The 14,521-nt window shown below is 38.9% G+C and overlaps 2 protein-coding genes and 1 long non-coding RNA gene across 5 annotated transcripts; 2 read left to right on the top strand and 1 right to left on the bottom strand.

The window, feature by feature from the left end:
* Positions 1-526: 526 nt before the first annotated feature.
* Positions 527-3,082, top strand: LOC108100888. The gene is made up of 2 exons (XR_001772014.2): positions 527-1,134; positions 1,896-3,082. It is a non-coding gene; the product is annotated as an uncharacterized LOC108100888 (long non-coding RNA).
* A 1,038-nt stretch (positions 3,083-4,120) lies between these two features.
* Positions 4,121-9,294, top strand: LOC108100875 (dihydrolipoyllysine-residue acetyltransferase component of pyruvate dehydrogenase complex, mitochondrial). 3 transcript variants are annotated; one of them, XM_017204968.2, is made up of 7 exons: positions 4,121-4,493; positions 5,242-5,411; positions 5,475-5,798; positions 6,505-6,731; positions 7,991-8,339; positions 8,401-8,503; positions 8,684-9,294. In XM_017204968.2, exons 1-7 carry the CDS (start codon positions 4,333-4,335, stop codon positions 8,811-8,813), a joined length of 1,464 nt encoding a protein of 487 aa, XP_017060457.1. In that variant the 5' UTR covers positions 4,121-4,332; the 3' UTR covers positions 8,814-9,294. The 3 variants fall into 3 exon arrangements, with proteins under 3 accessions (XP_017060457.1, XP_017060458.1, XP_017060456.1); XM_017204969.2 differs by having other exon boundaries at positions 4,122-4,493; positions 6,553-6,731; XM_017204967.2 differs by having other exon boundaries at positions 4,122-4,493; positions 5,475-5,867.
* Positions 9,295-9,670: 376 nt separating this feature from the next.
* LOC108100877 (retinaldehyde-binding protein 1) lies at positions 9,671-13,021 on the bottom strand. Its single transcript, XM_017204971.1, has 4 exons — positions 12,887-13,021; positions 12,420-12,692; positions 10,352-10,813; positions 9,671-10,004 (listed from the first exon to the last, which is right to left on the bottom strand). Exons 2-4 carry the CDS (start codon positions 12,657-12,659, stop codon positions 9,822-9,824), a joined length of 885 nt encoding a protein of 294 aa, XP_017060460.1. The 5' UTR covers positions 12,660-12,692; positions 12,887-13,021; the 3' UTR covers positions 9,671-9,821.
* Between the last annotated feature and the right edge of the window lie 1,500 nt (positions 13,022-14,521).

The following is a 14,521-nucleotide window of genomic DNA, read 5'->3' as shown; positions in this document are numbered from 1 at the left end:
TTACTGGAATGATATCGCCAAAATAATTATTTATGAAACTCACCTAACCGTTTTTTCTTGTCTTGCATTTAGTGTCAAAATAATTTAAGTTTTATGATTATTATTTATGTATTCATCGCCTTAAATATGATTCATTATTTATGAGGTCAATTGGTGTTATTTGTTCAGATTTAAAATAATGAACAGTATTGATATGTCTTCCCTAATTTTAAAAGTGTTGTTAATCTACCACTGTATCGAAGGCCCACTGTACCGCCATATGTATGCGTTTGCGCTGCTGCGCGTATCTGTGTGAGTGCATGTGCAGTTGGTGAGGAAGAGGAAGCAGGAAGCAGTAGCACCAGCGTCTCGGCGGATTGTCGCCGCCCCCCTTTTTGGTGGCTCCCCTTTCGGCGACGGCGCCACTGTGCGAGAGAAACGGCAACACCGGCGGCCGCAGTCGCTGCCTCTGCTAACGACGCCGTCGACGACTGCGAATAAAATTCGCGAGTTTGGCTCTTGATTTGCCGCATTTGATCGCCGACAACCGGCAAACGCGGTTCGCTCTTTTGGCTCTCTCGGCCTTTCCTTCGCCGTCCGCCTCTTTGGCCTTTGCCGATTTTCGGTTTATCTCTGTGGGCAGGAAAATCGCAATCGGCCTGGCCATATAAAATAAAAGGCCAGACAATTTCTGGGCTTTGGCACAGTCGTTCGGTTCGCACCAAATGGGAGACAACAGACAACAACGTGGGAGAAGAGAGAGCGGGGCGTTAAAGAAAAATATTCACAGAAAATAGCAAACGCGCGTGTGTGCTGTGCGGTGCGTGTGTGTGAAAGCCAAGGAAAATGCAACGGAAGTTGTCTGTGGAAAAGACAAAAAAAAAATCGCAAACGGAACCGAAACATATTGTGAAATTCGAGCGACAGAGAAGGCGATACACCAACGTGCTTTCTGGAGCTTCTGGGTTTTTCTACCAAAAGGAATTAAAAAAGAACATTAAAAAGAAGACACAAAAGAGACGGGCCGAAAGAAGAGCGAGGTGTATTTTTAGCATTTCGATATCACAAGGCAGCTTTTTTTCGCTACACTACGAGAAAAAATGACGCAAACGACGACCACATGATTCTACATATTTCCATATAACCCATACGAACGTAGGTTTTTTTGTGTGTGTCGCTCAAATATTAATTTTAGATTTTTTTAACCCAGACAAAGCTCATTTTGTGGGTGTGTGCGTGAGTGATCGAATTTTGAGCAGACGGTTCTTTTTCTTTTGTTCAGGGTTAAGGGCAACAATAAAAAAAAAACGGTGGCTTGGCTAGAAAAAAGCATGTGCTGCATTTTTGCTGCAAAAAAAGAAAGAGAGAATAGAGAAGAGTGAAGAGACACCCACACTTACAAACTGATACAGTCGTTTTTTGAGGTTAGGAATGCCCCACCCAAGCAATGGCTGCTCATTTATATACTGCTTGTATATATATATACAAAAATATATATATTCATGTGGCTGCTTCGCAGAAATTTGCCATTATTCACAGTCCAAAGTTGTTGGCGATCGCTGGTTTATGAGGCGTGTTGTAAGAAAATAAAGAAAGCCGAAAAGGCAGTTAAAAAATACTTTTGCAAAAATTTAAATACCCACACAAGCTTAAGAGAATTCGCGAATGTATGAAAGGCACGTGTGTGTCTCAGCTGTATGTGTTCACCTTTGCCAAAGTGTTTGTGAGCGATCACGCACGTAGCTGCGGTTAGTAACAGAGAGAGAGGGAAAGAGTGAATAAGAGAGGGGGATCGCCAGAGAGAGCTTAAAACGCCGGTTCTTTTTTTTTACTTTTCCAACTTCCCTCTCGCGCAATTTATGCTCATTTTTTGCGTCTTCTTTTGGCTTTTATTTCATTTGCTTGTCTCTTTACAGCGTTTCAAATATAGAATATCAAGGGTCTGCCAGACGAAGCGCAAGATAAAGAGAATTTGCTGAATGAAATGTAATAATTCGCCGCCGGATGACGTCACGTCCTATGTGGTCATTAGCACTCCATGTTCCAGTCAGTGGCGCAACAAGGGGAAGGTTCCCCTTTTGGAGAAGAGTTCGTTAAACATGCACACGAAACCAAATCACCATTTTTATTATGGCCCCGCATAACAATCATAAAGTTCCCCCAAATTCTACTCTAGATACGCCCCTGGCTTCAGTTCTCCAGTCTCATATGACTAATTTTGGCATTGTTATTGCATAAAATTCGCATGGCGTCATCATCACCGCGTACAACTACAAAAGAGCGATGAGATCGTTAACCCTAAATCGGGAACGGGGACCTAATACCAGGCACAAGGTCGTCACCCGACCCCTTCCATCCCAGAAATGGGGGTCGCCATTTGCTGCAGTTTTGTTGCCAGGCGGCCGAACATCTGTCTCAGAACAGCGAAAAAAGGAAAACGAAGAAACCTGACTGGGCTTGGCTTTATATAAGGTTGTTAAATATCTTCCTTCCGCTTTTTTCTCTTTATACAATGCTTTATTCAAAGTATTACAGTAAATAAAGTTTTACAGAAAATAAACAGCATCGAATAAAGAGCAAAAAGGCGTAAGGGAGATATTTGACAAGCTTATATACATCTTATATTAAATATCTACATCTACATCTTCAACTCCAGCTTCAGCTCCTACTCGGTATACATGATGTTCCCCAGCTGGAAAAAAGTCTACTGCCTTGCGCGCTAATCAGTGACCGGGGCTGGTTTTTATATACAGTCAGGTACCTGAAGTAGCGCGCGTGGTGCCAGACATACATCTCCATATCCAGCACGTTTAGCTCGCCGTCGAGTCCTCGAAACAAATCCCAGGTGTATCAACTGTCTCCCATGTCTATTGTACTTCATCAGGTGCTCTGGTGTGGCCCGCAACCCGGCACATGTTGAAGTACACTCAATATGAGGCGATTTGCATACGAAAACGACGTACTAAAGTGCTTTCAAAGCTTACCGAAATTCAGATTACTCCTAAAAAATTTAAATTTTAAAGATGCGAATTTTGTCAACAATCATAATTTAAGAACCTTGTAGGTGTTACACTTAAAATATGCTAATAAACTTTTAAACAAATTTTTTTGTTTCTCTGGGCTGTAAGCTTACTTTAATCTAAAGGATAAAAGAATTTCCAGTGTAAAAATTATTAATTTTCCGTTTGTTACAAAGCAAATTAATGAAAACTTAAGTTTTGTAGATACATATTTGGTTTTTTAAATTTTTTGGGAAAAACTAAACCAAAGTAATGACGAAGAGAAAAGACATGTATTTCGTTTGACTTTGGGCCTTGGCTACTTCGCTGGGTGTGATCACTTTCTTAATGTGTTAAATTATTTCTTAAATTTTTAATTACCATAATAAAATGATTCCTTAAGACTAAGCTCCAATGAATAAACCATTATATGTTAATTTGTTATTAGGGGTTGACCCCTGCTCAGATTTTTCTTAACAGGCTGTGGGCTTTCGTATAAAAATAGATTGTTTGAAGCCGGAAATAAATAACAACAAATCGTCTATCATTGGCTGACATTTTAATCATGGCAGGTTTAGTTAGGTTTTGGTTGAAATATACATTATCACGCATATGAGTATTTTTATTAAGTTACAGTTCCAGGTAAATAGTTTTTATATCAAGAAAATTTTAATAATTATAATAATAATAAATATAAATATATTTATGTTTAAATATATTTTATATATAAATAAATATATTTATGTTTAAATATATTTTATATATAAATAAATATATTTATGTTTAAATATATTTTATATATAAATAAATATATTTATGTTTAAATATATTTTATATATAAATAAATATATATAAAATATTTTATTTTAAGCTTTTTGTCAACATACGGTTTAGTGTGTATAATACATAAGAAACTATCGGATAAGGGTTCTGCCCTAAGTGATGAAAAGATGTGACCAAATACTACGCTGGTGTCTTAATATAAAGGAGTGTCTTAAAGGAATTTTCCTCTGGACCAAAGGGAAAACCCCATCCTATTAAATTTGATAAGTTTGTCAATGTTTTTTGTTCCTTTTAAGTTTTTCAATTTTTGTTATAACTGCCCTGGTATGTTTTGGTATTTTATTACCGCGAACAGCGTGACATTTTTTGGCGTTCCGGCTGCGTTCACACTGACCTCCTAAAGGTTATCGGCATAACAATTTTTTGTAAATTCTCGACTTTGCCGTTATTCGACTCGTTGCACTTGTCAAAATTCCAATTCTCGCGCCGAAAGACCTACGACATCCACGCGCGCCACCACATCAGGATTTGGATCACGATTCCACCGGGAGACTAACGAGAAAGGACGAAAATGCTGCGCTCCCTTGCAACGACACGAAACGAAATTGGGGCCCTTCGCTCCGTGCTCCTGCGATCGAATAACGCCACCTGTATCCGCCGATCGGCCGGTAATGTTGGAGTGCGCGCCCTCAGTTGCCAGCTGATCAACTCCCGGAATCTCCAGAATATTAGGTAAAAAGTTGCCCCTGCAAATCTCCCCGCTCTCGTTGAGGTTAGAAATGGTTGTGTAATATTGCAAAATGCGTACACTGCAGCGGTATTATATGTGGGCTTTACTTTCGTGGCACTCAGGGGGAGGATGATTGACAGCCCCGTGTTCAAGTATTTAGCATCAATCTCGCATATGGGTTCTACATATAGGTTTTGCGTGTGTTGTGCGTGCTCCACTGCTGATTGGTTTTATGGCCAAGGTCGTATACACGCTTCTATATATCGCATGATGCGTGATAGTGTTTCGGCTGGCTGATAAGCTGGAAAATTACGTCTAATGATTTCAATTGGTCACCTTTTTTTCGGGGGCTTTTGTTTACATCTGATGAGTGTGTGATTGAAGAATTCATTTAGTTAGTTAGTACAGGAGTGTGGGAACGTAAACAACAACAAACCGTCAGCTGATCAAGCGGCCATAAATTAACCCTTCGAAATTGCAAAAATTAATTTTTAGAGTGTCATAAGCAAACGGTTTAATTTCTTTTTTAACCGTTTTAGTAATAAAAGTAAGGAGAACCACATTATTAGAAGCATTATTTCTTTTAAATAGACCTTCATAAGAAACACATAGGTTTAGTAACTTAAGATCTGAGGGGTACTATATTTAGCTGATAAAACAGAACATCATATTTAAAACAAGCTTTAAAAACTCAACACCAAACAAAGTAAAAGTCCAAACTTAATAAATCTTTTCATTGATGTCTTGTAGATCCAAACTGAGCCAGCCGAAAACTCCGGCCGTATGGAGCTACAATTTTGCCCGCGCTTATGCCAGCCTTCCGGAACACATCAGGGTTCCCCTGCCCGCCCTCTCGCCCACCATGGAGCGCGGCTCGATTGTCAGCTGGGAGAAGAAGGAGGGCGACCAACTCAACGAAGGTGGGTAGGCCGACTCAACCAAGCCCGAATCCAAGTGTGTAATGTATAAAAATCCGATTGCAGGTGATCTGCTGTGCGAGATCGAAACGGACAAGGCCACCATGGGCTTCGAGACGCCCGAGGAGGGTTACCTGGCCAAGATCCTCATCCAGGGTGGCACCAAGGACGTGCCCGTTGGCCAGCTGCTGTGCATTATTGTACCGGATCAGGGAAGCGTGGCGGCATTCGCGGACTTCAAGGACGACGGAGCCGGCGCACCAGCACCAGCAGCTGCACCGGCCGCCGCTCCAGCGCCAGCAGCTGCGGCAGCGCCACCACCGCCAGCTCCCGCTGCTCCAGTTGTAGCTGCACCCGCCCCAGCTCCAGCCGCTGCTCCAGCTGCAGCAGGTACGGGCCGCGTGTACGCCAGTCCGATGGCCAAGCGACTAGCCGAGGCACAACAGCTGCGTCTACAAGGTTGTTCAATCCCAACTAATGCCTGTCTGACATTCATCCTGTCCCGTTTCGTCCTGCTTGCACCGCCTGACTAAAATCCATCGCATCTCATTGCTGTCAATCAGGTCGTTTTTCATTCTAGGTCTGTCAGAATTTTCTTATCTGCAAAACTAAGATAGAATACAATTTATACTGGCATTCTGAGATTTGATAACTTGTGGTTTAAACCCATTAAATTTGTAGTAGGGTTGAAGTTTTTTAGCTGGTAAATTTTCTTCAGTTAATCAAATAATTTTATTTTCAAAAAAATCGGTTTGCAACATTACTCATACGACACGTTTACAGTTTAGAGAAAATACTTTTTCGGTTTGCAACATTACTCATACGACACGTTTACAGTTTAGAGAAAATACTTTTACTAGATGAATATTTTTAAGCAAACTGGATAGACAGAATCAATAATATCACCAATGAGTTTCACAACTATTACATTCGAGAAGCTTTATTAATTTTAATTACGTTTTGAGTTCTACATATAAATTAAACTTTTCATTTTTTATAGATCGCTGCTCCATTACACATTCATAAGCACCCACCTCTCCATTTATCGCTCCCCAGTCCAATTGTTCTGTTACTAATCCGCGGCTTTTGTGTGCAGGCAAGGGCAGTGGAGTCCATGGCTCAATTAAATCTGGTGATCTTGCAGGCCAAGCGGCAGCCAAGCCAGCTGCTGCGGCGGCACCTGCCAAGGGTCCCAAGGCGGCCGGAGCCCGCTACGAGGACATCCCGGTGACCAACATGCGGGCGGTGATCGCCAAGCGCCTGCTGGAGTCCAAGACCCAACTGCCACACTACTACGTCACCGTAGAATGCCAAGTGGACAAGGTGAGTGATAACGATTTCATTTTCAATGCATAAATAATTTTCTATAAAAACTAAAACTAAAGATGGGAGTTTGTTAGGCAATGAATAGTTCACAAATTGTGCATTTTTAGTCTTTATGGATAACTATAAATTATAACTTCTTAGCCAAACCGAATTAAGGTATAACTTCTCATTAACAACAAAGTAGTAGATTATTCAATCTTAGTATTTAAGAAACCAACAAATTTTATTGCGGTGCTTATCAGCAATAGTTATGATTTATTTTAACTCAAGAAAGGGTTCCATAGAATTTTTGTACAGCCCGATGAACGTTGTTGGCGTACCAATCTATTTCCAAAAGGTAATCTCCATCCGGAAAAGGTAGTCTCTTTGTAATCTGATGATTTACAATATTGGTGGTGATTTTCTCAAATATAATGTCGTGCTTGAAAAAATATGTAAATTATTTATTTAGTTTAAAATTAAAAATTGTACTTACGTCGTAGGGACAGGAATGATTGATATTCGAACAAGAAGAGATAAATTCATAAAAGTATTTGTTGACTGGAAAGGTGTTGGGACTCTTCAAAAATTTACAGGCATCAACTGAGACATTATATAGGAATGGTTTATAGCCGTTTGAACGCTTTTGCAGTGCAAGATTCACCTAGTAGAAAACTTTTAAAAGATATTTCAATCATATTAATTACTCACCTTTGCACTATAAATGATTTTGTTTAATTTATATTTTGTAGAAACGTATTTGTAAGTACGATTCACCGATTTAAGATAGCAGTATTCAAAATCTCCGAAGACTTTGTCTGTGGAAGTACATTTGCAGTTTGTAAACTCAAATTTGGAAGTAACCTGTAATAAAATTTACTTAGTACCATATTTGGCTCTTTAAATTAATTACGAACTTCGAAAACTGAATATAAGATTAAAAAGGCCAGAACTAAAATTCGACCCATTTTGAAGAAGCAACAGTTTTCCAATGTTTCTTGATCGTTAAATGCAAAAAATATATGTTTCCGAAATTAAAATTTAAAACAGATTAACAATTTGTACATTAAAAATGGCATGATGCAGGAATTCATTCGGTTGGAATAATTAGAAATTACCAATTTATCCATTTTGCCTTGTTAACTTAAAAAGAAAACAAAAATGCTAATCGAACGTATTTATTTAAAATTTTAGATGTTTGAAGCAGAGCTCTATTTTACTATCTAAACTTTATTTTAATTCCTAATTTCTAAACGTAATTCTTGTTTAAATTTCAGCTCTTGAAGTTCCGCGCTAAGGTGAACAAAAAGTACGAGAAGCAGGGCGCCCGCGTCTCCGTGAACGACTTCATCATCAAGGCCGTCGCCATTGCCAGCTTGAAGGTGCCCGAGGCGAACTCCGCCTGGATGGGCACAGTCATCCGGCAGTACGACGATGTCGATGTTTCGGTGGCCGTCTCCACAGACAAGGGCCTGATCACCCCGATTGTCTTCAATGCCGACCGCAAGGGTGTCCTGGAGATCTCCAAGGATGTCAAAGCGCTGGCAGGCAAGGCGCGCGACAACAAGCTGCAGCCCCACGAGTTCCAGGGTGGCACCATCTCGGTGTCCAACTTGGGCATGTTCGGTATGGATATTGTTTATAGTACCTTATTCAAAACCCTTGTTAAAATGTTATTCGGTTTTAGGTGTGAACCAATTTGCTGCCGTTATCAACCCCCCACAATCGTGCATCCTGGCCATTGGCACCACAACGAAAAAGCTGGTTGTGGATCCTGACAGTCCCAAGGGGTAAGAATTGCCAATAATATAGGGTTAAACATAAGGAGGTTAAGTAATTGAATCGGACTTTGAATTTTGTAAAAATTATAAAACAAATATCCTAAGTTGTTAGCGTTCAATTTCTAAGTTTTTAGCTACCCTTAGTATTATTTTTTTCATACTAAAACTAAACTTCAATTCTAATTTCAGTTTCAAGGAGGTCAACGTGCTGACCGTCACCCTCAGTGCTGATCATCGTGTGGTGGATGGAGCTGTTGCTGCCAGGTGGCTGCAGCACTTCCGCGACTACATGGAGGATCCGTCCAATATGGTATTGTAAGCGGACAGGCACGACCCATCACATTTAGAGACTCCAACGAAAACAAAAAGCTAACAAATTAAGCCACCTCTCTTTAAGCGAGGAGTTTCGGTCAACATAAAATACGTGAAAGTGCGGATTCTATTCGGTGTTACATATGTAAAGTTTTAAAATTGGATTTGAATCATCCCACTTTCTTACATATTTACGTATATATATATATATATAAATTTATTTGTGTAATATTTGATGTAGTTAATGCTGGTGTATGGTCACCATCGTTGCCATGATTGTAGAAAAACACACAAAATACTTGAATGATATTCGAATTAACTCACTCACAGAGCTGTAAATTTCCGTTTGATATGCAAAACATTTTGTATGCTTTGTTCGCATATGTTGACCATGATCGAGTATGAAAATGGAAGTAGTTGAAAGTCCAAAGACGCGTTGAATAAACCTAAAACACACTCACATGAACTAGCCAATTCATAAAAAATAACCGACTTTTGTTTTAATGGTAATGGGAAACGGGTTTTGGCTGATAAGAGTTCCAATGTTTGCAGGAACATCTCATTGTAAAAACTATTTTATAATTGGTTGGGTTGAATTGGTACTTGTTAAATTGAATGGTTTGATTGGAGTGTCTGTAATGACACTCAACTTAACTAATGAAGTACATACATAGAGTTAATATGTATTGTCTCCCTTGAGTCAAGAATAAGGTAGTTAACCGAAAATTAATATTAAAGGGGGAAAAGGATTCATAATAAAACGATAAAAACTTTCTACAACATTATAAACCATTTAAAATATTTCTTTAAGCCAATTAAAATACCTTTTTAAATTCCACATCAAATAATAAATGTCCCGTCAAGTTTTCAGTGGTTTATAGTAAAATGTAACTAATTTATTTCCAAAATGTTACGAACTAAGCAAACACAAGTTGCAAGTATTTACAAGCATAAAGTTAAGCTAATGTCAGTAGGATGTGGTTGGTGTTTGGGCGCTTGGTTTGGAATGAGGCAATCACCACTGGGCGGGGCCCAACTGGCTCCAATCGGCCACGTACTGCGACTGTTTCTCCAGGGCGGGGAACCACTCCACGCCGCCGTAGTCGATGGCGGGCAGGTTGCCCTTGTAGTTGGCGGGCAGGATGGAGGGGTCGAGGAACTTCTGCAGCGACTTCATATCACTGCCGTGGAAGTGCATCTGTGGGAAAAATAGTAAATTGAATATTTAATTAGTGAGTATAATTAAAGAATATATTAAATACTAAAAATAAAATCCTATTTTTTTTGTGAAAGTGTTGCCTAGTTTTTTGGGCAAAAGGACAAGGCTTTCAGAAACTGTATTTCGTTTATTGCAATTTGAATACTTTTAACCTAAAAGTAAGCCACAAGCAACAATAGTTATTTACTTTTAATATTTCTTAGATGTAATTAAATAAATACAAATAAATGGATACACATTTTGTGTTTGTTTAAAGGTTGTTAAATAATAATTAATTTTTTTTTTCATTAGCCTTAAATATATATTAGAAATGAAACCACACTCACCCTCTTGTTCAGCTTCTCCTTGACGAAGGGCTTGAAAAGCGACCAGACCATGTTGAAGATGAACGGCTGCTTCACGAAGTGCACCTCCTTCATGCGGAGCGGCATCGCCTCCTGGATGAATGTGAGCAATCTCTTGGAGAAACTCGGCGACAGGGCCTTCACCTGCTTCATGGACAGACCGTCGAAGTCCATGATGCAGACCACGCCCCTCACCTGGGTCTCCTCCTCCAGCTGGGCGGCCAAGTGAACCATGTACAACATGCGGAACATCTCATCGCTGTTGATCTCGCTGGGATCCCAGAGTTTGCCACAGTTCACGATCAGCACGCGACGACCCTTCTGATCGCAGTTCCTCAGCACATTGATCACACTGCCTTTGACGAATTTCTCCTTGACCTGCTCGACCAAAAGTCCTCGGATCAGAGAGGCGTACTCCTTGCGGAAGGTGGCCGTGGTTTTCATCTAAAGAGGATTCACAATTAGTAAAGGTTTAAAAAGATTTAATAAAATATATGTCGTATAAAAATATATAAAATAACCAGGTTCTTGAAAGATTTCAGCATTCCCTTTTTTAAATAAATTTATTTTACATTCAAAAAAGATTATGAATAAGTAAAGGCTTAAAAGATGCAATATAACTCCTATGAAATTAGATAATACAACCAGATGCTTGGAAGCCTTAGCAACTTTATTTTAGTACTTTTTTTTTATCATTTAAAAAGATTGTGTAATTGAAACGATAAAACTTTGAACCTGTGACGCATACGGAAGTACCGGGTTGATTTCATCTTTTGGCAAGTGTGACATTATTAGATTAGAATCCATATGTGATAAGGTATTGACCATTGATCGGAACCATAAAATGACCATATAACTTATGCGGCTTCCTATGATGATAAATTCAAAATGGCGAACGTTCGACGTTTATGGCCTGATTCAGTCATTCTAAAAGTCATTGTACGTTCCACTTGCATAGAGAGAATCCGATCGGATCGGAATTGGAATCGGAATCGGGTCCGCTTATCAGGGTTTTCTCTGCCTGGTCAGCGAGTTCAAAAGCAAAAAGTTATCAGCAGACGGGTATTGGAACCGATCTTGTTCTTGCCTTTCAGATCGAATGTTTCTTCGTTTATACTATCCATATATCATCTTACCTAGACCCTAAATGAATTGGCTATTTTCTTGTATTTTATTGCTTATTTTATAAGCAGTTGATTAGTATTTCTTAACATAATCCTTTGAAGGGGTATTCTACTGATAAACTGCCTCATAAATTAAATAAATCATTGAACAGTCTCGTTTTCAGTGTAGGGATTTAAATCATTGCTTTATTCTCGTTGTTCGAACTTAGGTTATAGACCCCATTTAAACAGCTCGAAAGTCAAATTTGTTTGCTGGCGATAAGACTGTTCGAGACGTTCTAAACATATGATAATCTCTCAAATGTTGAACCAAATATCAAGCAACTTGTGTTGATAAGCGAAAGTCATTGGATTTTGTTTCTAAGGCGATCGATTCATAATGTACATGAATGAGATTTGACAGTATGTAAAGCAATGATTCCATTTGAAGATTTCAGATTGCAGGAACAGCGTTGAATTTAATACTAGAAGATTATTCAAATTAAATTGAATATTATCATAATTTTTGAATAATTGTGAATATTGATTTTTATTTTAAATAATTAGAATTTTATCTGCCAAAATTTTCTTAGCTCTTAGAAAAATTGATTCTCAAATAAATAAAATAATATCATACCTTAACCTTTTTTTTACAAGATTCAAAATACACAATGTATATAGTTGTCTGAAATCTGTTTTCTTCGCCATCTCATTGATATCATCGACTTGTTTCTTCAATACTAACATGTAATTTGTAAGTGATAAAATCAAATAAAAACTTCGACTTGCGGACAACAATATAAGCGAAATTAAATTCTACAGATTTAACTATTTACCATTTAAAAAAAAAAAAATAGAAAAAATTTTTCTTGTATTACCCACAAAAATGAGTACTTTCTTTGCATAATAACCTAGCACTGATCACGGTTTACGGTCATGGTACGCACCTTCTCGAGGGCTCCCTCGGGGTAGAAGTGGCAGGCGCGGAGGAAGACTGTGAGGAAGGCGTCGTCGTCCTTGTAGTTCAGCTCCGGAGTGGCATGGAGCAGCTCCCTCAGCTTGATGATGGCCGCCGCCTTGACCTCCTCGGTTTCCCGCAGCTCCACGCGGGCGATCTCCACGGTCTCGGGCTTCAGATAGCCAATGCGCAAGTTGAAGGCCTCCTCGCTGATATCGGTGGCTGCCATTATGTCGGTTGCTTGTTTTCTATATGTCGGGGTCTGCGTGTCGGGAAGTCGAGAAATGCGTTCTATGTTAGTTTTACTGATCGCACTGATTGCCGGTCGAAAATTGCAGCTTAATTCGGGGTAATTTGGCACCAGCACTTTCCGAATCCGAATCGATTTGTTTGAACAATCTTCCCCGATTATCCAGGGTAGTAATGGATGATTTGTTGTTTAATTTTTTTATTTACCTAAGGCGAAGTCAAACGGTTTTCACTTTTGAGGGCTTTTCAACGGTCTATAGTTTTGCTTCCTCGCGACTCGTGCGATTTGAGTCAACTGAAATTCGGTTTGCCTTTGGAAACCCTTGTGAGTTAACTTCTATATTATATATCAGCCGAACGACAGCTTCGACGTCGACGCAGGCGATAAAGCAGCGCTGCGGCAGAGGCGATCGCAGCCGTCTTGACTCGACTTCCATTTCCATTCCTTATCTTTTAGACTAATGGCGCTACAAAAACAGAACAGGCCAAAAAAAAAACACAAACAAAATGTATAAAAATCAGTAAAAAAAAGGTCATCATTCCGGCTGTCAATCACCTTACGCCTTTAACCCTCGGGCATCTCCATTGAACCCCCCGTCTAGGCCTGAATTCCGACTTTCGACTCAGTTCCGAGTTTTGGTTTATTTCGTCATTGATCGTGATGTTTACACGCGTCTGGAGTCTTGAACTTCAGCTTAAATTACCTTTACCTCGAACTTACCCTTGCTACATCTTTAGCGTCTGAGGCACGTAATAAAAACGACAAATTTGTCAAAAAAATATATAAATATCAATTAACAGCGAAAAAGTGGTGAACCAGCCTATTGACAGCGGAAACAGCGCACTGTTTATGAAGCCCCTAATAATACTCATAAAGCATTACGATAATGACTAAAGTTACTGCGTAAAAGTACCCTGTAAAAATGGCACTATCTTCGAAAAAGCTTCTAGATTTTTAAGGAAATCGGTTGGAATATTTCTGAATAATTTTTTGAATTTTTTGAGAGCTGAACAGTATTGGAGATAAATTATATTTTTACAATTTTTTTAATGGTCAAATAATTTTTTTTACACTTATTATTTACAGCACTGAAATTTTGTAATATTTTATGCATCACTTATCAGCTTTGTATATGAAGTTGATATAATTTACCTTCTACTCCAAATTTAAACCAAATTTAACAACCCACATAATAACTATTTCTTACAGGGTAGGTCAACTACTTTTGGCTAAAGTCCAACATGGAATTCTTGACTGATAACAGCTCCCAAAAATATTCTGCCTTTAGGGCTATTATCGAATGTTTCTAGTGTTCTACTGGAAAGCGAGGAGTCAACAACAAACATCGACGAATTCTAATCACAACTAATAATCCTTATCAGTGGCAGCGCTGCCGGCGTCGGTAGTTCTCTTCTTCTTCAATTTGATTTACTGAAAAGAATTGTTTTTGTTTTCGGATTCAATGATGGGTGGGTTGGTAAATGAGCATTGGGGGGGTTGTTGGGGGATCTTCGGCTTTTCACACCTTTCGGGGCATTAAATCGGATCGGGGATCGTGGATCGTGAATCGCGACCCGTTATCATTGTTACTCGCTTTTGTTGCAGCATTTCATATTGTTATTATTGGTACGTGATCGGTTCTTTGTTTTGGAATTCATTTCCCAAACACAAAACCATTTTTTGCCGCTTGGCTAATATCGACTTATACGTGTTCTTATTTATTTACAGTGGGCACTCAATAAGCTAAATGATTAAAGCTAATATTAAGAAAATTAAAATAAATAAATATTTATTTTATATTTATAATTATATATATTTATTTCATTATTATGATATTATTA

This window comes from Drosophila ficusphila, unplaced genomic scaffold, assembly GCF_018152265.1.
Source record: "Drosophila ficusphila isolate 14025-0441.05 unplaced genomic scaffold, ASM1815226v1 contig_855, whole genome shotgun sequence".
Taxonomy (NCBI): Eukaryota; Metazoa; Arthropoda; class Insecta; order Diptera; family Drosophilidae; genus Drosophila; species Drosophila ficusphila.
This window is presented reverse-complemented; position numbering and strand designations above follow the sequence as displayed.

Coding starts and splice junctions, on each gene's coding strand:
- LOC108100875 (XM_017204967.2), top strand. CDS start 4,333: ATGCTGCGCTCCCTTGCAACGACACGAAACGAAATTGGGGCCCTTCGC. Junction 4,494..5,241: donor CGGAATCTCCAGAATATTAG/GTAAAAAGTTGC, acceptor GATGTCTTGTAG/ATCCAAACTGAGCCAGCCGA. Junction 8,340..8,400: donor GTCCAACTTGGGCATGTTCG/GTATGGATATTG, acceptor ATTCGGTTTTAG/GTGTGAACCAATTTGCTGCC.
- LOC108100877 (XM_017204971.1), bottom strand. CDS start 12,659: ATGGCAGCCACCGATATCAGCGAGGAGGCCTTCAACTTGCGCATTGGC. Junction 10,814..12,419: donor CCGAGGGAGCCCTCGAGAAG/GTGCGTACCATG, acceptor AATCCTCTTTAG/ATGAAAACCACGGCCACCTT. Junction 10,005..10,351: donor AGGAGAAGCTGAACAAGAGG/GTGAGTGTGGTT, acceptor TTTTTCCCACAG/ATGCACTTCCACGGCAGTGA.